The 24,177-nt window shown below is 38.0% G+C and overlaps 2 protein-coding genes across 2 annotated transcripts in view; one reads left to right on the top strand and one right to left on the bottom strand.

The window, feature by feature from the left end:
- Window positions 1–24,177, bottom strand: part of IL1RAPL2 (interleukin 1 receptor accessory protein like 2) — a 612,469-nt gene that overhangs the window by 428,825 nt on the left and 159,467 nt on the right. The window lies entirely within an intron of this gene.
- Window positions 7,075–7,604, top strand: LOC124513912 (eukaryotic translation initiation factor 1-like). Its single transcript, XM_047081945.1, has one exon. The coding sequence runs from the start codon at window positions 7,088–7,090 to the stop codon at window positions 7,427–7,429; it is 342 nt and encodes a 113-aa protein (XP_046937901.1). The 5' UTR covers window positions 7,075–7,087; the 3' UTR covers window positions 7,430–7,604.

Here is a 24,177-nt window from a genome sequence, read left to right as displayed (position 1 = left end):
TATGCTGAAAACTATAGAAAGCTTATGAAGGTAATTGAAGAAGATTTAAAGAAATGGAAAGACATTCCCTGCTCATGGATTGGAAAAATAAATATTGTCAAAATGTCAATACTACCCAAAGCTATCTACACATTCAATGCAATCCCAATCAAAACTGCACCAGCATTCTTCTCGAAACTAGAACAAGCAATCCTAAAATTCATATGGAACCACAAAAGGCCCCGAATAGCCAAAGGAATTTTGAAGAAGAAGACCAAAGCAGGAGGCATCACAATCCCAGACTTTAGCCTCTACTACAAAGCTGTAATCATCAAGACAGCATGGTATTGGCACAAAAACAGACACAGACAAATGGAATAGAATAGAAACCCCAGAACTAGACCCACAAACGTATGGCCAACTCATCTTTGACAAAGCAGGAAAGAACATCCAATGGAAAAAAGACAGCCTCTTTAACAAATGGTGCTGGGAGAACTGGACAGCAACATGCAGAAGGTTGAAACTAGACCACTTTCTCACACCATTCACAAAAATAAACTCAAAATGGATAAAGGACCTGAATGTGAGACAGGAAACCATCAAAACCTTAGAGGAGAAAGCAGGAAAAGATCTCTCTGACCTTAGCCGTAGCAATGTCTTACTCGACACATCCCCAAAGGCAAGGGAATTAAAAGCAAAAGTGAATTACTGGGACCTTATGAAGATAAAAAGCTTCTGCACAGCAAAGGAAACAACCAACAAAACTAAAAGGCAACCAACGGAATGGGAAAAGATATTTGGAAATGACATATCAGACAAAGGGCTAGTATCCAAAATCTATAAAGAGCTCACCAAACTCCACACCCGAAAAACAAATAACCCAGTGAAGAAATGGGCAGAAAACATGAGTAGACACTTCTCTAAAGAAGACATCCAGATGGCCAACAGGCACATGAAAAGATGTTCAACGTCGCTCCTTATCAGGGAAATACAAATCAAAACCACACTCAGGTATCACCTCACGCCAGTCAGAGTGGCCAAAATGAACAAATCAGGAGACTATAGATGCTGGAGAGGAGGTGGAGAAACGGGAACCCTCTTGTACTGTTGGTGGGAATGCAAATTGGTGCAGCCGCTCTGGAAAGCAGTGTGGAGGTTCCTCAGAAAATTAAAAATAGACCTACCCTATGACCCAGCAATAGCACTTCTAGGAATTTACCCAAGGGATACAGGGGTGTTGATGCATAGGGGCACTTGTACCCCAATGTTTATAGCAGCACTCTCAACAATAGCCAAATTATGGAAAGAGCCTAAATGTCCATCAACTGATGAATGGATAAAGAAATTGTGGTTTATATACACAATGGAATACTACATGTCAATGAGAAAGAATGAAATATGGCCTTTTGTAGCAACGTGGATGGAACTGGAGAGTGTGATGCTAAGTGAAAGAAGCCATACAGAGAAAGACAGATACCATATGGGTTCACTGTTATGTGGATCCTAAGAAACTTAACAGAAACCCATGGGGGAAGGGAAGGAAAAAAAAAAAAGAGGTTAGAGTGGGAGAGAGCCAAAACATAAGAGACTATTAAAAACTGAGAACAAACTGAGGGTTGATGGGGGGTGGGGGGGGGATGGGTATTGAGGAGGGCATCTTTTGGGATGAGCACTGGGTGTTGTATGGAAACCAATTTGACAATAAATTTCATATATTAAAAAAATAAATAAAAAAATGAATATTTGCAATAAAGATTTCTAATTATCTATGTCCCATTTTAAAGACATAAAAGAAAAAAAAAGATTCCAAAGAAAATATTACCTACATAAAAAGCTAGCTTTGCCTTGTTTGATGGAAAGTCAGAAATTCACTAGCTATGTTTAATGGTTTTCTGAAGATAAACAGGCCTTCCAGCAACAATGATTCTCCAACTTAGCTACCCAACCAACCTTTCTATTTTAGAGGAGTCCTAATTTTTTTTTCAACAGAGTAGCTATGTCAGCTATTGCCTAGGTTTCAATACACAGCCAGTTGCTGTACTTTTCTGTTTTTCTTTTAAGATAAAACATGATATACAAGACCTTGGAAAGACAGAAATGAAGTCTTCTTTATTATGGAGGAGGAATTTTCAACCTGTATCCCCTAAGTAATACAGTGACAAACCAAATTGCCAGGACCTCCTGACAGGAAAGTTCAATTTAATTGCAACATGCTTCTTCTTGTTTCTTTTTAAATAAATCAATAAATGATCTGTTGTGCCTTAATTGATATTAAATAAATAAGAAACAGGTTTGATCTTATTATAGAATTTATATTTTCAACATTTTGTCCCAGAAAGTTATACCTTGTCTGTTTTGACCATTGGTTCAGTTTCATAAATATACCTGGCTTGTCTGGTTCATTGATGGTTAGAACGAAATGGATTGAGCCTCCTCTAAGGTTATATTTCTCATTCCATTCTACCCTGCCCTATGAAGCTAGTCAGTGATTATTCCCTATTCTCAACAAAAGCGTTTAGGGACAATTGTACTGGATGTGGCTAAAAGCATCAGCAGGATATCCTTGTGAAAAGTTATGAAAAACTTTGTAGAGAAAAAATCACAGGTAATGATGGAAAAGAAAAAGATCATATAATTAAAAATGTTTGTGATAAAATATTTCAGTATATGCCTCTCTAAGAAATAATTGAATTATGTCCTTTGCCTGCAAGATGGAAATAATATTTCTTAACATTTGACACGTTTGGTGGGATATCTCATAGGACAAAAACTGCTGGTTATACATAAATAAAAGCAGTAAAGTAATATTCTGTTTAAAAGTCAGTTGGGGACTAAAGCTTAATTTAAAATGACTGCTAATTAAGGGTTAATTTTGGCAATTAATTGTCCAGCCTAATTTATAGCTGATTTCTCTCTTTTGTCTTTCTTTGTTCTCACTGGATAACTGGATAAATGAGAAGGTAGGTAAACAATCATGTAAATTGAAAAAAATCCCATGTAATTATTCAAAAACAATCTTTAGTAAATGATAATATAAGCCAAACAAAGAGTGAACATGCCAATGTGTAAAAGAGAATTACAGTAACTGACATTTGCTGAAGCAGAGGAATTCTTTCAATATATTCTTCATGTAGGTTGGGAGAGAGTAAGGGATTACAAGTGTGTATGTAAAAGCATTTACAATTTCAGTTAAGAATGGGGTTATAATCTAAACAAGACAATATACGAACATCCACAAATTCTTCAGTGTATGAGCAAATCTATATTGAAGTGTCTGGTTATGATGTGTAGACCTTTAACAGGCCTGGATTTCTCTATGCCCATTCAGTTACTTTGATAAGAAATGAGATAGATGTAAATAAAAGTCATTTTTCATTCAGCAATAATTTATTGAATGAATATTATATGTCATGCAGCAACTACAATAGCCACTGGGAATATGTGAATGAATAAAACAGACAAAATCCATGCTTACATTCTAGTGACAGAAGACAGACAATAAACAATAAGTAAAACTAATAAGTAAATTTCAGAGAATGTTAGAAAGTAATAAATGATACATAAAAAAGAAAAGTCTAGATTAAGGTAAGGTAGATGGAGAGTGTGGGGAGGTGGGAGTAGAGTAGGCGTAAACTGCATACTAAATAGGCAGGTCAGGATAGACCTACTTGAGAAGGTGATATTGGATCAATCCTGAAGGAGATAAGGAAGTGAACCATGCAGATAACAGGGTGGAAGAACATAACAGGCAGAGGAAACACCCCAGAAGGCTGAGATGTGTTCTGTGTGTTCAAGGAACAGCAAAGCAGCAAGTGTGGCTGAGTGAAGGGAGTGTAATAAGGGATGAAATCAGAGAGATGTCAGGATACCAGATGTATATGGTCTTATGAGCCCTTATAGGGAGCTGTTTTTTATTCTTAGTAAAGCAGGGATATCAGTGATGAGGCTTTTGCAGTAAATTGAGCAAGAAATAATGGTGGTTCAGACCAACAGTGAAAGTGGTGAGGAGTCCTTAGATATTAGAAATATTTTGAAGTTAGAGACAAGATAACTTCCTGATGGATCTGTTGTGCTGTGTCAAGGATGGCTCCAGGATTTCTGATCTGGCTAACTGGAAGGATGAAGTGCTCATCAATTGAGATGGGGAAGACTGCAGGTTTTAGGGAGATAGCAGGAATTCAATTTTGGAAATTTGTCATTTGAGATGTTTATTAGGCTTCCGTGTACAGATGTGGAGTTGGCAGTTGGATGAATACAGTTATATTAATTTGAGCATATAGAAACTATTTAAAGGAGTTAGTATAGACAGAAAAGAAAGGGAAATTCAAGGATTAAGCCTGAGGCACTGTTATGTAAGGTGTAATGGTGTGCCTTTCTCTCTCCCCGCTTCCGTGTGTGTGTGTGTGTGTGTGTGTGTGTGTGTGTGTGTATGTGCGTGTGTATGTGTTGGGAGTGAGGTGAGACAGGGAGAAAGTGCTGGGGGCAGTGTACTCTGGCAATGAGGAATTTCTTGTTAGTGTCACTGTTCAGAATTATTGACACATGATGATAATAAAATAGACACAAACTTTTAGTTGGACTTATAATTGTTTATATGTCTGTACAGACAATGTACTCCTTTATTGCCTACACCTAGAGTGGACTACTTCCACACTTATAATGCCACTGACTATGTTTCTTGCACACTCTAGTTTAAAACCTAAAATGATCAAGCAACCACACTTTTGGTATAGATGTATTATCCACCAGTTTTGCATCTGGTTGCTATCTAACTTTGTTTCTTTTAGTTCTAATAAGAAGCCTGCCTAACCAGGTTTAACTTTGAACTTTTGAGCAGGCAGGTGGTTTCTGAGATGGAATATCTGCTCCTGTGCCAAGCCTGGGTTAAGGATAAGGATAACATGAGATTATGATTTTAAAAAATACGGCTTTTAGTGTTTTTGTATTTTTGGATACATACACCCCTATGTTTATTGCAGCATTATTTACAATACCCAAATTATGGAAGCAGCCCAAGTGTCCATTGATTGATGAATGGATAAAGATGTGATTATATATATATATATATATATATATATGCACATGCACACACACACACACATACACACACATACATACACACAATGGAATATTATTCAGCAATAAAAAAGAATGAAATCTGGCCATTTGCAACAACATGGATGGAGCTAGAGAGTATAATGCGAAGTGAAATAAGTCAGTCATAGAAAGACAAATCTCATATAATTTCACTCACATGTGAAATTTAAAGAAAAAAAAAACACATGAGCAAAGGAAAAAAAAGAGAGAGAGGGAGATAAACCAAGAAACAGACTCTAAACTATAAAGAACAAATTGATGATTACCAGAGGGGAGGTGGGTGGGAGGATGGGTTAAATAGATGATAGGGATTAAGGAGTACACTTGTGATGAGCATGGAGTGTTGTATGGAATTGATGAATCACTATATTATACACCTGATTCTAATATAACACTGTATGGTTATTTATTTATTTTATTTAAAAATAAATACATAAATTATGTTTTCAAATAATTCATAAAAATAAAAATTAGGGCTTTTGATTTTTTTAAAAGAAATGACCTTTCATTTTGATGTTTTTGTTTAAAATGTTTTCCCCTTATCAACTTCCCCCACCATCTCCCCACCTTTAGTTTCTTCCCAAATGCTCCATATGCAATTAATTATGAGATCCTCAGAATATATGTGATGAGAGCTCCAACAGCTAAAATATGAGACCATCTGTTAATTTGGAGGCTTTATTAATAAATGATTCTCTATATGTTTTGAGGAACCTCTAGATTTTCCAATAAAGAATCTACATGGCAGATGACAGAGTAGAACATCCTTCAAAAACAATGCTTCTGTGTCAAACAACTGGAGTCTATCCTGGCAGTGGTTAGCTAAACATTATGACAACCTCCCAGTGGAGGCATCATGTCAAACAGTTTGTTGTGCTGCTGTTCTAAATGAACACATAGATAGACTGCCTCAGATAATCAGTTGTAAGTGGGAAGTAGAGGCAGCGAAAGATGCTGAAGAAGAGGGGGGAAAATGGAAAAGGTCATCCTTCATAAGCCTCCTTTCAAATGCAGTATTGCTGAGCCCAGTTGCAGTAGGGCAATTGCAATATGGCTCCCCTTGGCTTCATTAGAGCACCAGCCTGTCTGTAACTCTATGATGATAGAACTGCATGCACCTTCAAAAAATGACAGAGCACCACAGGCTTTGGGGAGAAGGGCATGGTGTAAGAGTGAAGGGATAAAGCAGTTTAATTGGTATCTGAGCATAGACAAAAGTCTGAGCTCCATACAACACTGAATCTTTAGATTCAGCTAGAATAAATCCATCTAAAAGAGTTTAGGAACAGCCTCTATACTCTCTTTGTTGCCCTATTCTAGGTTCTGTCTGATAAAGATGACTGATAAAGGATATGACTGATATGACTGATAAAGGATATGACTGATAAAGCTGTAAGGCATGGTCTTTCTCTCCAAGCTGTTTTTAGGATGACCTCTTCAACAGCAGGGAGTATCTGAATACCTCTGGCTACAATCCTAGCACTAATAAGAACTAAGGCAAGTGCTCCATTGTATTTTATCCTATGTTAGTAGAGAGTAAAGGCAATGAGAACACCAGAACTGGGCTTCTAGGACTACAGCATGCATCACTCAGTTCAATATGATGACTTTTAATGGAGAATAAAGAAGAATGTGATAAGAAAGCATGATTAATTTCCCAATATCTTTTCCTGAAATAGCTTGGTTTCTCTTAAAGTCCCCATGTTTTGTGGGGGAAGATGGTGAAGTAGGAAGGATCCTAAGCTCACTTTGTCCCATGGACATACCAAGATAACAGCCATATCAGTGCAACCCATCCAGAAAACAATCCAAACACAGGAAAAAGAGACTTTTCACAGTTAGTCATGGAAAGAAGGACACATTGGCCCCAGTCACTAAGCAGCCGCCGAGGACTCAGAAGCCTCCCCCTTGAGCCCCCTCACTTCCCTATGCTGCCCTATCCCCCCTGACTGCCTTCTCCCACTGCCGCCTTCTGCAGGCCTTTTCCACAGAGGAAAAGGAATTGTATTTTATGTCCGCTATCCAGAACCTCCACTCTTTCGACCCCTTTGCTGATGCAAGTAAGGGTGATGATCTGCTTCCTACTGGCACTGAGGATTATATCCATATAAGAATTCAACAGAGAAATGGAAGGAAGACCCTTACTACTGTCCAAGGGATCGCTGATGATTACGATAAAAAGAAACTAGTGAAGGCATTTAAGAAGAAATTTGCCTGCAATGGTACTGTAATTGAGCATCCAGAATATGGAGAAGTGATTCAGCTACAGGGTGACCAGTGCAAGAACATATGCCAGTTCCTTGTAGAGATTGGATTGGCTAAGGACGACCAGCTGAATGTTCATGGGTTTTAAGTGCTTTTGGCTCACTGAAGCTTAAGTGAGGATTTCCTTGAAATGAGTAGAATTCCCCTTCTATCCCTTGTCACAAGTTTAAAAACCTGTGACAGCTTGTATAATGTAACCATTTGGGGTCTGCTTTTAACTTGGACTAGTGTAACTCCTTCATGCAATAAACTGAAAAGAGCCAGAAAGAAAGAAAGAAAGAAAGAAAGAAAGAAAGAAAGAAAGAGAAAGAAAGAAAGAAAAGGAAAAGAAAGACACATTGAAGATAGCAGGAAGGGTGGAAATGTGATTGGAAAGCAAACTCCCTGCAATCCTAACCATAAATGGGAGGGACACTGCAAGCATCCAGAAGGGAGAGAAGCAGACCCCCCACCAGACACCCCAGGCAGGCAGGACCTGTATTGGGAAAACAAATACCCATGACATTTGGCTTTGAAAATCCCAGGGGCTTAACTGTGTGAGTTTTTTAAACCAGTGGGGCTTAACACCCGAGTATTTTAAAAATCAGCAGAGTCAGCTCTGGATGAGCTGTAGGGTAATAGGAAACTGAGTCCCTACCCTTGAAGAGATAGCATAGCAGTCTTCCCTAGATAAAGCATAGAAGCAGCAGTTTGAAAAGTGCCTGGGGTATACATGAAGGAGATTTATTTACTAATCTCAGAATGCATGCGAAAGGGGCAGGGACTTTTTGGAGAACAAAAGAGCTGGTAGATGTCATTCTCTCCCCAACTCCCCAACCTAGATAGCCACCCTGTAGGAAGGAGCATGAATACTCTTCACTTAATTTGTTACCATCATGTTCCCTACCCCCGTATTCTCCTATTATATGCCCCATCCAACCCACACCACTCAGAGAAATCCCTCTAAAGAAGCCCCTGCCTCGTTTTGTTCTTGAAGCAGTCCTGGAAGGGACTGCACCACTCCAAAGTGACCCCTGCCCTGGGGAGAGAAGATAACCACACTCACCAGTTTGAATGAAGCCCCAGCAGCTGAACTTTATAAATGGCAGTGCAGAGAGAGTACCTTGCCAATCAGTGCATCTACAGCCCCAGCAGAAAATGTGGGGGTAAGAATTTGGTCTGCCAACCCCACCTATTCGCAAAAGCCTCTCAGCAACAAGGCAGAGAGAGCACCTTGCAGGTCAGTGCTACTGCAGCCCCAACAGACAGACTAGAGTCAGGTATCTGGTTTGTCTGTAGGTCACACCCTCCAACTAAAACCTCAGGGAACAATACAGGGAGAATACCCTATAGATCAGTACAGCCATAGCCCCAGCAAATGGGCTAAGAGCAGGCAGTTGGTCTGACTGCTGACACCACCCAACTACAAGACCATGGAGGCCTCAGCCTAAGCCCTTAACAGCACAAGAACCAAACTCTGCTCACAACAGGCAGAGTGGGCCCTGCAGCCAACTGGTCTGAATGCAAATGAGGCCCAGCCATAACAGTAGGTTACACCCAACACACATAGGAGAAACTCCTCAAGTGGCTGATTCAAATGAACTGGGGATATTGCACTATAGGGCACCAAAGGACCTCTTCTTCGTAAGGCCACTACCTTCAAGATCAGAAGACATAACCACATTCCCAATACATACAAACAGACCAAATGTCCTTTCCTAAATGAAAGAACAGGAAAAAAAAAACAGGAAGGGATAAATGAAATGAACATAAGCAATATGAATGATAAAAAATTCAAAATAATGGTCATAAAGATGCTTACTGGATTTGAGAAAAGAATGGGGGATCTCAGTGAGACCTTCCACATAGAGAGAAAAAATATAAAAATGAATGAATCAGAGATTGGGAACTCAAAAACTGAAAAATTTAAACAGACATAAGAATGAGACAATAGTAGATAAGAAGAGGTAGAAGAATCGATCAGCGAGCTAAAAGACAGAGTACTGTAAAACTATCAAGCTGAACAGCAAAAAGAAAAAAAAACAATAATAAAAGAGAATAGGTTAAGGGAACTCAAACACTGTCAAATATAATAACATTTGCATTATAGGGTTCCCAAAAGGAGGATAAATAAAATAGAGGATGAAAGTTATTTGAAGAAATAATAGCTGAAAATTTCCCTAATTTGTGGAAGTAAACAGATATCCAGTTCCAGGAGGCATAGGAAGCTCCCCTCAAAGTCAACTCAAAGAGGTCCACACTAAGACACATAATAATTAAAATGGCAAAAAGTAGTGATAAAGAGAGATTTTAAAAGCAGTAAGAGAAAAGAAAACATTTATATACAACAGAAACCTCACAAGTCTAAAAGCTGATATTTCAGCAGAAACTTTGCAAGCCACAAGGGAATGGTATGATATATTCAAACTGCTAAAAGGAAAAAAAAATATCCTGCAACCAAGAATACACTACCTAGCAAGGCTATCATTCAGAATATAAGAGAGAAAAAGAGTTTCCCAATCAAAAGGTAAAGGAGTTAATAATCACTAAGGCACTCTTACAAGAAATGTTAAAGGGAATTCTTTGAGTTGAAAAAACAGGCCATAGTCAGGAGTAAGAAAATTATGAAAAGAAAAAAAAAATTCATGAGCAAATACAAACATAATAAAAGTAGTAGATTAATTACTTATAAAACCATCATAGAGGTTAAAGCACAAAGCAGTAAAATCAATTATATCTAGAAAAATCAGTCAAGGGATTCACAGAAAGGGATGTAAAGTATGACAACATATACATTAAATGTCAGGGGCTGTAAAAATGTAGTGTTCTTAGGGGTGCCTGGTTGGCTCAGTTGGTTTAGTGTCCAACTTCGGCTCGGGTCATGATTTTGTGTTCTGTGGGTTCGAGCCCCGTGTCAGGCTCTGTGCTGGCAGCTTAGAGCCTGGAGCCTGCTTCAGATTCTGTGTCTCCCTCTCTCTCTGCCCCTTCCCTGCTCATGCTCTGTCTCTCTCTCTCTGTCAAAAAATAAGTAAACATTAAAAAAATTTAGTGTTCTTAGAATGGATTCAAACTAAAGTGACAATCAATATAGATTACTATATGCATAAAAAGTTATATATGAATCTAATGGTAACCACAGATCAAAAACCTGTATACATAACACAAAAAGCAAAGAGAAAGGAACTCAACTATATCACTAAAGAAAGCCATGAAACCATTAGGGAAGAGAGCAAATGAAGAATGGAACAGAGAAAACAACCATAAAACAAGTTAAAAAATGGCAACAAGTACATATCTATCAGCAATTACTTTGAATGTAATGGACTAAATCCTTTAATCAAAAGACACAGGGTTACTAAATGGATGAAAAAAAACCAAGACCCATCTATATGTTGCCTACAAGAGACTCACTTCAGACCTAAGGACACATGCAGATTAAAGGTGAAGAGATGGAAAAACACGTACCATGCAAACATAAGCAAAAGAAAGTTGGGGTAGTAATACATATGTCAGACAAAATAGACTTTAAAACGAAGACTGCAACAAGAGACAAAGAAGGATACTACATAATCATAAAGGGAACAATCAAACAACAAGATATAACAATTGATTGTATTTATGCACCCAACAGGAAAACACCAAAATATATAAAAACAGTTAATAACAAACATAAAGTAACCAACTGAAAATAATATAATAATAGTTGGGGGACTCTAACATCCCATTTACAACAATGGATAGATCTTCCAGACAGAAAACCAACAAGAAAACAGTGGCTTTGAATGCCACATTGGACCGGACAGATCTAACAGACATATTCAGAACATTCCATACAGTAACAGTGGACTACATATTCTTCTCAAGGGTGCATGAAACATTCCCCAAAATAAACCATGTTAGGCCAGAAAACAAGTCTCAATACATCTAAAAATTTTGAAATCATATCATGCATCTTTTATGACCATAGCAATGTGAAACTAGAAATCAATCACATGAGAAAATCTGGAAGGAACACAGATACATGGAACCTAAGTAACATGCTACTAAAAAATGAATGGGTCAAACCAGAAATTAAACAGGAAATCAAAAAAATACATGGATTACATACAAAACGGGAATCTAACCTCAAAACCAAGAGCACACTGTATACACTGTATGTTAGCCAACTTGACAGTAAATTATATTAAAAAAATAAAAAACAAAAAAGTACATGGAAACAAATGAAAATAAAATGGTACAAAATCTATGGGGTACAGCAAAAGCTGTTCAAACAGGGAAGGTTATAGCAATACAGGCCTACCTCACACCCAAGGGTCCATCAAGAGATGAATGGATAAAGAGGATGTCATGCACACACACGCACACACACAGGAATATTACTCAGCCAACAAAAAGAATTAAATCTTGCCATTTGCAACAACATGGATGGCTCTAGAAAGTATAAGGCTAAGTGCAATAAGTCAGTCAGAGAAAGACAAATACCATATGATTTTTCTCATTGTGGAATTTAGGAAACAAAACAAACAAGGAAAAAAGTTACAAATAATAAAACAGACACTTAAATATAGAGAAAAAACTCGTGGTTACTAGAGGGAAGGAGAGTGGGGGAATGGATGAAATAGGTGAAGGGGATTAAGAGTACACTTATTGTGATGAGTACTGAGTAATTTATAGAATTGATGAATCACTACATTATATACCTGAGACTAATATAACTCTGTACATTAATTATACTGGAACTAAAAAAAGCAAATAAATAAATTAAAAAAATACAAGCCTACCTCAAGAAGCAAAAATTATCTTAAATAAACAACCTAACCTTACACCTAAAGGAGCTAAAAAAAGAGGAATAAACAAAACTTTATTCCAGGAGAGGAAAGAAAATAAATAATATTGTGCATAAATAAATGAAAGTAGGACTAAAACAACAATAGAACAGATCAATGAAACCAGGAGCTGGTTCTTTGAAAAGATCAACAAAATTGGTAATCTGTTAGCCAGACTAAAACAAACAAACAGACAAACAAAAAAGGAAGCAGATTCAAATAAGCAAAATCAGAAATGAAGGGAGATTAATAACAACAGACACCATAGAAATAAAAAGAATTAGGGGCGCCTGGGTGGCTCAGTCGGCTGAGCATCAGACTTCGGCTCAGGTCACTGTCTGTCTCATGGTTCCTGAGTTCAAGCCCCACGTTGGGCTCTGTGCTGACAGCATAGAGCCTGGAGCCTTCTTCGAATTCTATGTCTCCCTCTCTCTCTCTCTGCTCCTCCCCGACTCATGCTCTGTCTCTCTCTTTCCTTCAAAAAATAAATTTAGGATGGTGGCGTAGGAGGACGCGGGGTCACCGCGCATCTTACTGATCACTTAGATTCCACCTACTACTGCCTAAATAACCCAGAAAACTGCCAGAAGACTAGCAGAACAAAGTCTCTGGAGCCAAGCGCAGACGAGAGGCCCACAGAAGAGGGTAGGAAGGGCGGAGAGGCGGTGGGCGCTGCACGGACTGGCGGGAGGGAGCCGGGGCGGAGGGGCGGCCCGCTGGCCAAGCAGACCCCCAAGTCTGGCTTGCAAAAGCGGAGGGGCCCGATGGAGTGTGTTCTGACAGCAAGCACGACTTAGCATCTGGGAGGTCATAAGTTAACAGCTCTGCTCAGAGAACGGGAGGGCTAGAGGACAACGGGAGGGAGGGTTGTTGAGCCCCGGACGACAGAGCTCAGCTTGGCAGGGAACAAAGGCGCTCTCCAGTGCCATCTCCCTCGCCCATCCCCCAGCCAAAATCCCAAAGGGAACAAGTTCCTGCCAGGGAACGTGCTTGCACCGCACAAACACCCAAAGCTGTGCTTCTGCGGATCCATCCCTCCAGCAGGTCTGACTCCCTCCTGGTGCTACAGGGCCCCTCCCGAAGTGGATCTCCAAAGGAAAAGTGAGCTGAGCCTGCCCCTCCCGCCCCTGTGCACCTTGCCAATCCACCCCAGATAATACGCCAGATCCCCAGCACCAAACCCTGGCAGTTTGCAAGTAGCCCACACTGGCCATGCCACCCCACAGTGAATCCGCCCCTAGGACAGGGGAAGAGAAGCCACACACCAGTCTGACTGTAGCCCAAGCAGTGGGCTGGGGGCAGAAATCAGGTCTGACTGCGGCCCCGCCCACCAACACAAGTTATTCAAGACAGCACAGGGGAAGTGCCCCCCAGTCCTGCACCACTCCAGGGACTATCCAAAATGACGAAACAGAAGAATTCCCCTCAGAAAAACGTCCAGGAAATAACAACAGCTAACGAACTGATCAAAAAGGATTTAAACAATATAACAGAAAGTGAATTTAGAATAATAGTCATAAAATTAATCGCTGGGCTTGAAAACAGTATAAAGGACAGCAGAGAATCTCTTGCTACAGAGATCAAGGCACTAAGGAACAGCCAGGAGGAGCTAAAAAATGCTATCAACGAGCTGCAAAATAAAATGGAGACAACTACGCCTCGGATTGAAGAGGCAGAGGAGAGAATAGGTGAACTAGAAGATAAAGTTATGGAAAAAGACGAAGCTGAGAAAAAGAGAGATAAAAAAAATCCAGGAGTATGAGGGGAAAATTAGAGAACTAAGTGATGCACTAAAGAGAAATAATATACGCATAATTGGTATTCCAGAGGAGGAAGAGAGAGGGAAAGGTGCTGAAGGGGTACTTGAAGAAATAATAGCTGAGAACTTCCCTGACCTGGGGAAGGAAAAAGGCATTGAAATCCAAGAGGCACAGAGAACTCCTTTCAGACATAACTTGAATCAACCTTCTGCATGACATATCATAGTGAAACTGGAAAAATACAAGGATAAAGAGAAAATTCTGAAAGCAGCTAGAGATAAACGTGCTCTAACATATAAAGGGAGACCTATAAGACTCGTGACCCATCTCTATACTGAAACTTGGCAGGCCAGAAAGGAATGGCAGGAGATCTTCACTGTGATGAACAGAAAAAAATATGCAGCTGAGAATACTTTATCCAGCAAGTCTGTCATTTAGAATAGAAGGAGAGATAAAGGTCTTCCCAAACAAACAAAAACTGAAGGAATTCGTCACCACTAAACCAGCCCTACAAGAGATCTTAAGGGGGATCCTGTGAGACAAAGTACCAGAGACATTGCTACAAGCATGAAACCTATGGACATTGCAGTGACTCTAAACCCGTATCTTTCTATAATAACACTGAATGTAAATGGACTAAATGCGCCAACCAAAAGACATAGGGTATCAGAATGGATAAAAAAACAAGACCCATCTATTTGCTGTCTACAAAAGACTCATTTTAGACCTGAGACACCTTCAGATTGAGAGTGAGGGGATGGAGAACTATTTATCATGCCACTGGAAGTCAAAAGAAAGCTGGAGTAGCCATACTTATATCAGACAAACTAGACTTTAAATTAAAGGCTGTAACAAGAGATGAAGAAGGGCATCATATAATAATCACAGGGTCTATCCGTCAGGAAGAGCTAACAGTTATAAATGTCTATGCGCCAAATACGGCAGCCCCCACATATATAAAACAATTACTCACAAACATAAGCAACCTTATTGATAAGAATATGGTAATTGCAGGGGACTTTAACACTCCACTTACAGAAATGGATAGATCATCTAGACACACGGTCAATAAAAAAACAAGGGCCCTGAATGATACATTGGATCAGATGGACTTGACAGATATATTTAGAATGCTGCATCCCAAGCAACAGAATAAACTTTCTTCTCAAGTGCACACGGAACATTCTCCAAGATAGATCACATACTGGGTCACAAAACAGTATACAAGAATTGAGATCATACCATGCATACTTTCAGACCACAATGCTATGAAGCTTGAAATCAACCACAGGAAAAAGTCTGGAAAACCTCCAAGAGCATGGAGGTTAAAGAACACCCTACTAAAGAATGAATGGGTCAACCAGGCAATTAGAAAAGAAATTAAAAAATATATGGAAACAAACGAAAATGAAAATACACCAATCCAAACGCTTTGGGACGCAGCGAAGGCAGTCCTGAGAGGAAAATCATTGCAATCCAGGCCTATCTCAAGAAACAAGAAAAATCCCAAATACAAAATCGAACAGCACACCTAAAGGAAATAGAAGCAGAACAGCAAAGACACCCTAAACCCAGCAGAAGAAGAGAAATAATAAAGATCCGAGCAGAAATAAACAATATAGAATCTAAAAAAAACTGTAGAGCAGATCAACGAAACCAAGAGTTGGTTTTTTGAAAAAATAAACAAAATTGATAAACCTCTAGCCAGGCTTTTCAAAAGGAAAAGGGAGATGACCCAAATAGAAAAAATCATGAATGAAAATGGAATTATTACAACCAATCCCTCAGAGATACAAACAATTATCAGGGAATACTATGAAAAATTATATGCCAACAAATTGGACAACCTGGAAGAAATGGACAAATTCCTAAACACCCACACTCTTCCAAAACTCAATCAGGAGGAAATAGAAAGCTTGAACAGACCCAAAACCAGCGAAGAAATTGAATCAGTCATCAAAAATCTCCCAACAAATAACAGTCCAAGACCAGACGGCTTCCCAGGGGAGTTCTACCAGACGTTTAAAGCAGAGATAATACCTATCCTTCTCAAGCTATTCCAAAAAATAGAAAGGGAAGGAAAACTTCCCGACTCATTCTATGAAGCCAGTATTACTTTGATTCCTAAACCAGACAGAGACCCAGTAAAAAAAGAGAACTACAGGCCAATATACCTGATGAATATGGATGCAAAAATTCTCAATAAGATACTAGCAAATCGAATTCAACAGCATATAAAAAGAATTATTCACCATGATCAAGTGGGATTCATTCCTGGGATGCAGGGCAGGTTCAACATTCGCAAATCAATCAACGTGATACATCACATTAATAAAAGAAAAGATAAGACCCATATGATCCTGTCAATCGATGCAGAAAAGGCCTTTGACAAAATTCAGCACCCTTTCTTAATAATAACCCTCGAGCAAGCCGGGATAGAAGGAACATACTTAAAGATCATAAAAGCCACTTATGAAAAGCCTATAGCTAACATCATCCTCAATGGGGAAAAACTGAGAGCTTTTTCTCTGAGATCAGGAACATGACAGGGATGTCCACTCTCACTATTGTTTAACATAGTGCTGGAAGTTCTAGCATCAGCAATCAGACAACAAAAGGAAATCAAAGGCATCAAAATGGGCAATGATGAAGTTAAGCTTTCGCTTTTTGCAGATGACATGATATTATACATGGAAAATCCGATAGACTCCACCAGAAGTCTGCTAGAAAAGATACATGAATTTAGCAAATTTGCAGGATACAAAATCAATGTACAGAAATCAGTTGCATCTTATACACTAATAATGAAGCAACAGAAAGGCAAATAAAGAAACTGATCCCATTCACAATTGCACCAAGAAGCATAAAATACCTAGGAATAAACCTAACCAAAGATGTACAAGATCTGTATGCTGAAAACTATAGAAAGCTTATGAAGGAAATTGAAGAAGGTGTAAAGAAATGGAAAAACATTCCGTGCTCATGGATTGGAAGAATAAATATTGTCAAAATGTCAATACTACCCAAAGCTATCTACACATTCAATGCAATCCCAATCAAAATTGCACCAGCATTCTTCTCGAAACTAGAACAAGCAATCCTAAAATTCATATGGAACCACAAAAGGCCTCAAATAGCCAAAGTAATTTTGAAAAAGAAGGCCAAAACAGGAGGCATCACAATCCCAGACTTTAGCCTCTACTACAAAGCTGTAACCATCAAGACAGCATGGTATTGGCACAAAAACAGACACAGACAAATGGAATAGAATAGAAACCCCAGAACTAGACCCACAAACGTATGGCCAACTAATCTTTGACAAAGCAGGAAAGAATATCCAATGGAAAAAAGACAGTCTCTTTAACAAATGGTGCTGGGAGAACTGGACAGCAACATGCAGAAGGTTGAAACTAGACCACTTTCTCACACCATTCACAAAAATAAACTCAAAATGGATAAAGGACCTAAATGTGAGACAGGAAACCATCAAAACCCTAGAGGAGAAAGCAGGAAAAGACCTCTCTGACCTCAGCCATAGCAATCTCTTACTCGACACATCCCCAAAGGCAAGGGAATTGAAAGCAAAAATGAACTACTGGGACCTTATGAAGATAAAAAGCTTCTGCACAGGCACAGAAACAACCAACAAAACTAAAAGGCAACCAACGGAATGGGAAAAGATATTTGCAAATGACATATCAGACAAAGGGCTAGTATCCAAAATCTATAAAGAGCTCACCAAACTCCACACCCAAAAAACAAATAACCCAGTGAAGAAATGGGCAGAAAACATGAATAGACACTTCTCTAAAGAAGACATCCGGATGGCCAACAGGCACATGAAAAGATGCTCAACGTCACTCCTCATCAGGGAAATTCAAATCAAAACCACACTCAAATATCACCTCACGCCAGTCAGAGTGGCTAAAATGAACAAATAAGGAGACTATAGATGCTGGAGAGGATGTGGAGAAACGGGAACCCTCTTGCACTGTTGGTGGGAATGCAAACTGGTGCAGCCACTCTGGAAAACAGAGTGGAGGTTCCTTAGAAAACTAAAAATAGATATACCCTATGACCCAGAAATAGCACTGCTAGGAATTTCCCCAAGGGATACAGGAGTGCTGATGCATAGGAGCACTTGTCCCCCAATGTTTATAGCAGCACTCTCAACAATAGCCAAATTGTGGAAAGAGCCTAAATGTCCATCAACTGATGAATGGATAAAGAAATTGTGGTTTATATACACAATGGAGTACCATGTGGCAATGAGAAAGAACGAAATATGGCCCTTTGTAGCAACATGGATGGAACTGGAGAGTGTGATGCTAAGTGAAATAGGCCATACAGAGAAAGACAGATACCATATAGTTTCACTCTTATGAGGTTCCTGAGAAATTTAACAGAAACCCATGCGGGAGGGGACGGGAAAAAAAGAGGTAAGAGTTGAAGAGAGCCAAAGCATAAGAGACTCTTAAAAAACTGAGAACAAACTGAGGGTTGATGGGGGGTGGGAGGGAGGGGAGGGTGGGTGATGGGTATTGAGGAGGGCACCTTTTGGGATGAGCACTGGGTGTTGTATGGAAACCAGTTTGACAATAAACTTCATATATTGAAAAAAAATGATAAAAAATGAATTAAAAAAAAACATTAAGTTGTTTTTAGAAAAGAAAAAGGAATATAAGAGAATATTATGAAAAATTATATACCAACAAATAAGACAACTTAGAAAGAATGGTAAAATCCTAAAAAGAAATAATTTTCTAAAACTGAATCAGGAAGAAATAGAAAATTTGAGCAGACCAATTGCTAGCAATGAAAATGAATCAGAAATCAAAATACTTCCAAAAAACAAAAATCCAAGACCACATGACTTCACAGGTGAATTCTACCAAACATTTAAAGAAGAATTAATACCTATTATTCTTAAACATTTTCCAAAAAATGGAAGAGGAAGGAAAGCTTCCAAATTCATTCTATGAGGCCAGCATCACCCTGATACCAAAACCACATTAAGACACTATAAAAAAGAAAACTGCTGGCCAATAACTCTGATGAACATAAATGCAAATATCCTCAACAAAATAGCAAACTGAATCCAACAATACCTTAACAAAATCATTCACCATTATCAAGTGGAGCTTTATTCCTGAGAAGCAGGGTGATTTTATACTTAACATGATATATCACATTAACAAGAGAAAAGATAAAACTTCGTGATCATCTCAATAGTGCATATAAATTATCGACAACATACAACATTCATTCATGCTAAAAACTCTCAATCAAGTAGGTTTAGAGGGAACATACTTCAACATAATAAAGGTCATATATGAAAAACCCAGAACTAATATCATACTCAACAGTAAAATACTGAGAGGACATCCTCTAAGAACAGAAACAAGACAAGGATGTCCACTCTTGCCACTTTTATTCCACATAGTACTGGAAGGCCTAACCACAGCAATCAGACAAGAAAAAGAAATAAAAGGAATCCATATTGGTAAGGAAGAAATAAAACTTCCACTATTTGTAGATGACATTATATTACATATAGAAAAGCCTAAAGATTCCACAAAAAACTACTAGAACTGATAAATGCATTCAATAAAATTACAGGATACAAAATAAATATAAAAAAATCTTTTGTATTTCTATACTTGATTAATACATTTGGAGAAAGAGAAATTTAAAAATAGTTGCATTTACTATTGTACCAAAAAGAATAAAATACCTAGGAATAAACTTAACCAAAGAGGTGCAAGCTCTATACTCCAAAAACTATAAAACTTGATGAAAGAAATTAAAGGTGATGCAAACAAATGGAAAGATATTACACGCTCATGGACTGAAAGAATTAATATTGTTTAAATGTCCATATTAGCCAAAGCAATCTACAGATTGAATGCAACCCCTATCAAAATACCAACAGCATTTTCACAGAAATAGGATATTCCCAAAATTTGTATGGAAGCATAAAAGACCCCAAACAGCCAAAACAATCTTGAAAATGAAGAACAAATCTGGAGGTATCACAATTCCATTATTCAAGATATCCTACAAAGGTGCAGTAATCAAAACAGTATGGAACTGGCACAAAAATAGACACATACATCAATGGAAAAGTACAGAGACTCTAGCTTTTATTTAACTATGAAAAAGAAGGGCAAGAATATATAATGGGAAGAAAACAGTATCTTCAACAAATGGTGTTGGGAAAACTGGACAACTACATATGAAAGCATGAAACTGGACCACTTCTTACAGTATACACGAAAATAAGCTCAAATGGATTAAAGGTCTAAATGTGAGATCTGAAACCAAAACATTCCTAGAATAAAACATAGGTAGTAATTTCTTTGACATCAGTTGTAGAAACATTTTCCCAGATATGTCTCCTCTGGCAAGGGAAACAAAAACATTTAAAGTATTGGGACTGCACCAAAACAAAAAGCTTCTGCACAGTGAAGGAAACCATTGACAAAACAAAAAGGCAATCTCTGAATGGGAGAAGCTATTTGCAAATGATATATCCAACAAGGGGTTAATATCCAAAATATATAAAGAAATTATAGAACTCAACACACAAAAAAAATAAATAATCTAATTTAAAAATGGGCAGAGGGCCTGAGTAGACATTTTTCCAAAGATATCCAGATGGCCAACAGACACACGAAAAGATGCTTAACATTACTAATTATCAGGGAAGTGCAAATTAAATCCACAATGAGATATCACTTTATACCTGTGAATGACTAAAATCAAAAAGAAAAGAAATAACAAGTGCTGAGGTGGTATAGAGAAAAAGGTACCCTCATGCATTGTTGGCTGAGGTGGTATAGAGACAAAGGTACCATCATGCATTGTTGATGGGAATGCAAATTGATGTAGCCACTGTGGAAAGCAGTATGGAGGTTCCTCAAAAAACTAAAATGCAACTACCATATAATCCAGTAATTCCACTACTGTGTATTTACCCAATGAAAATGAAAACACTAATTTGAAAACACGTATGTATCCTTGTGTATAACACAGCATTATTTAAAATAGCCAAAATATGGAAGCAACCCAAGTGTTCATTAAAAGATGAATTGACAAAGATGGAGTGTGTGTGTGTATTATATATATATATATATATATATATATATATATATATATATATGAAATCTTGCCATTTGCAACAACATGGAGGGACTTAGAGGGTATAATGCTAAGTGAAATAAATCAGTCAGAAAATGACAAATACCATATGATTTCACTCATAGGTTGAAATTAAGAAACAAAATAAATGCACAAAGCAAAGAAGAGACAAGTAAAAACAAGACTCTTAAATACAGGGAACAAACTGGGATTTGCCAGAGAGGAGGTGGGTAGAGGGATGGGTGAAATAGATAAAGGGGATTAAAAGTACACTTAGCTTGATGCGCACTGAGAAATGTATACAAATTGTTGGATCCTTATACTTTTATGTCTGAAATAAGTATAACACTGCATGTTAATTGTACTTTAAAAAGGTCATGCTTTGCCATTTATAAACTTATTGAATGGATATATTCAAAGTCCTAAATGCACTTGAAACTAGTGATATTTTCAACAATGTACTTCTCACTTTTTAAAGTAAAATCTCCATTTATCTGTTTTCTATTTACTGTTTTCAATAATCAAGGGACTCTGATTTGTCCCAGTGTTACTGTCTTTGAGTTGTAACCAGTATTGAGTACACATTTTCCCTTTCTAACCTTTCTGTACCCAGAGTATTTGCAATGTATTCCTTACTTAGAATGTAAACATCAAAATAGAACAATCCTATTTCATATTTTATATACTCTATCATTCAAGGATCAGATCAAATCCTTTTTCCTCCATGAATCCTGCTCTGAGTTCTCCCAACCAAAGTGATCTCTCCTTTCTTCCGCTACATGGAAAACTTCATTGGCTGCTCCACTTTTCTGCAATAATCTTATTTTCTGCTTTAGGTTGTTATTAAATAATTTCATTTACACACACATATTATATATATATATATATATATATATATATATATATATATATATATGTTTTTATACAAGCACACACATATATGTTTTCTAGTCATGTTATAAGCTTTTTAAGGACAAGTTATTCCATGGGGAATAGAACATAATAATGGTGAACTAGAGAGCATATGTCCACCTTAGAGGCAGTTAAATTAAAAATGAAACATTTTGCTGTTGAAACAAACACATCTGGCCAGCAGGCTGCCAGTTTGTCATTACTGGTCTAAACTAAGGTGTTGGAAATATAGATCAAAAGGAGAGAATACACTGGAACGTTAGAATTAACAAGTTGTGAAAGCATTTAATGTATGATTAAGAAAACTGAATCAAAAACAGGGACTAGGCAGAAGATAGCATGTGTCATTTGGGTCATCAAGAGGGTATCTACAGAGTAACCATGACAACTTTGCCAATAGGACAGCTGGGAGTGTTTATCTAGAATTCAGGAGAGAAATGAGAATTAGAGATACAGACTCATGGAGTCATGCTAAATATGAGATGTTACTCAGAGAGGGTCTAGAATGAGATGTTACTCAGGGTCTAGAACAAGAAGAGAAAAGAACCAAGAATAAAGCTGTCAGGAACACCTATATGTTAGAGATAAATAGAAAAAGAGAACACTGCATTTGTGAGTAAGGAATAGAATCAGGAAAATGCAGTATCTCAGAATCCGAAGGGTATGAAATTTGTAAGTAATGGCATAGTCTTAAATGACTATCAAATTGGTACATAGTAGGCATGCAATAAAGATTTACTGAATAAATAAATGATTCCTTGAAAGAATCCAGAGCAGAGAAGACAAGAAAATCAGGGAACATCAGAACGCTTCTCAGGACAAGAGCATATCAGTAAGTGGGTATCTCAATTATAACTCTGCAGTGTGTCAGTGATTCTATCATTTTAAAACTTTATCTTATCTGTTCTGTAAGGCTCAACAAACCTGCTTGGATGATGATCACTTTATTTTGAGCTAAATGGCTTTTTGTCACCTGTATTTTCAAAGTGGGAAATGTGTGGCTTTTCACCAGTACTATAACTCAGTTGGTTTCCACCAGTTTCAGTCAGGCAATTTCAAGGTTTATGAAGGGCTGTAGAAATTTTCTTTATAACAGCCATGAAACCTCTAAGTGAGAAACATTTAACCTCAACTAATAACTGTATTCATTTGGGTGCACATTTTTATTGGCAAACATTCTTTTGTGTTAGAGAAAAAAGATGTTTCCAGAGAAAAATGAAGGACATTTTCTCCCACCATGGTTTCTACTATTGCATAGTGAGACAAGAATCCTCAATGTAAAAGTTTGGTAGGGCAGGGCAGCATTAAAGCTTAGTTGGTACTTTCCAGGGAATCCTCTATTTCAGCCCCTTCACCACATTCTATCCTTTCTGGTCCCAACCCAACAGGTGGTTTTCCCAAAACAGCACAACATTTATTAAAAATGGATTTGACTATTTGAGGTAGTCAACTCAAAGATTTTCATCTAAGTGTTTATATCCAGTATAAATGGTTTTTATATGTATGCGTCTGTACTCTCACATGCTTGGATACCTCAGACATTCATTTAAAATTTCTGTCCTGGGCCTGAACTATGTCTTGGTTCAATGCCATGGCTTTTTTATCATATAAGTTTGAAATAATTAGGCCAGGAGCTAGGAGTTAAAGCAATTTTGTGACTACTAGAAGAAAGGCATCAGGAGTAACACCTACTTTTTAATTTTTTTTTTAATTTCAGAGATGCCCATTGATAGGAGCCCTTTGTGACACACCTCTGTGCCATATTGTGGCACCAGTAATCTCTGAGTTACCTTAGTCATCAAATGACAGATGCACCTACTTACTTGCATACATATACCTATTAAGGGAAGGAATCTGGCCCTGCCCACTGAATAGCTATGGTAGAGCTATATGGGTAAGGATGAGTCTGGGATCAGGGAAAAGGGCATCAAGGACCAAATTCTTTGCAGAGACATCCATGTAAGATCACCAAACCGAAAGAAAAAACAGAATCCTTTGGAATACAGGAGGCAAAGGAACAGAGGGTTTGAGAAGAAGGGTAGCCTGGGCAGACACAGCTCTAGAAACTTGTATCTTTAGGTTTCATTCTACCAAGCTGCACTGAGTCATATGTTAGTTTTAAGGATTCATCCTAGTCTAAGTAGGAAGATGGCGGCGTAGGAGGACGCTGGGCTCACCGCGCGTCCTGCTGATCACTTAGATTCCACCTACACATGCCT

The sequence above is a fragment of the Lynx rufus genome, unplaced genomic scaffold (assembly GCF_022079265.1).
Source record: "Lynx rufus isolate CCGP_SWC_20201006 ecotype Redwood Valley unplaced genomic scaffold, mLynRuf1.p SCAF_19, whole genome shotgun sequence".
In the NCBI taxonomy this organism is placed as follows: Eukaryota; Metazoa; Chordata; class Mammalia; order Carnivora; family Felidae; genus Lynx; species Lynx rufus.
Note: the sequence above shows the minus strand (reverse complement) of the source record. Positions and strands in the feature narration are given on the sequence as shown.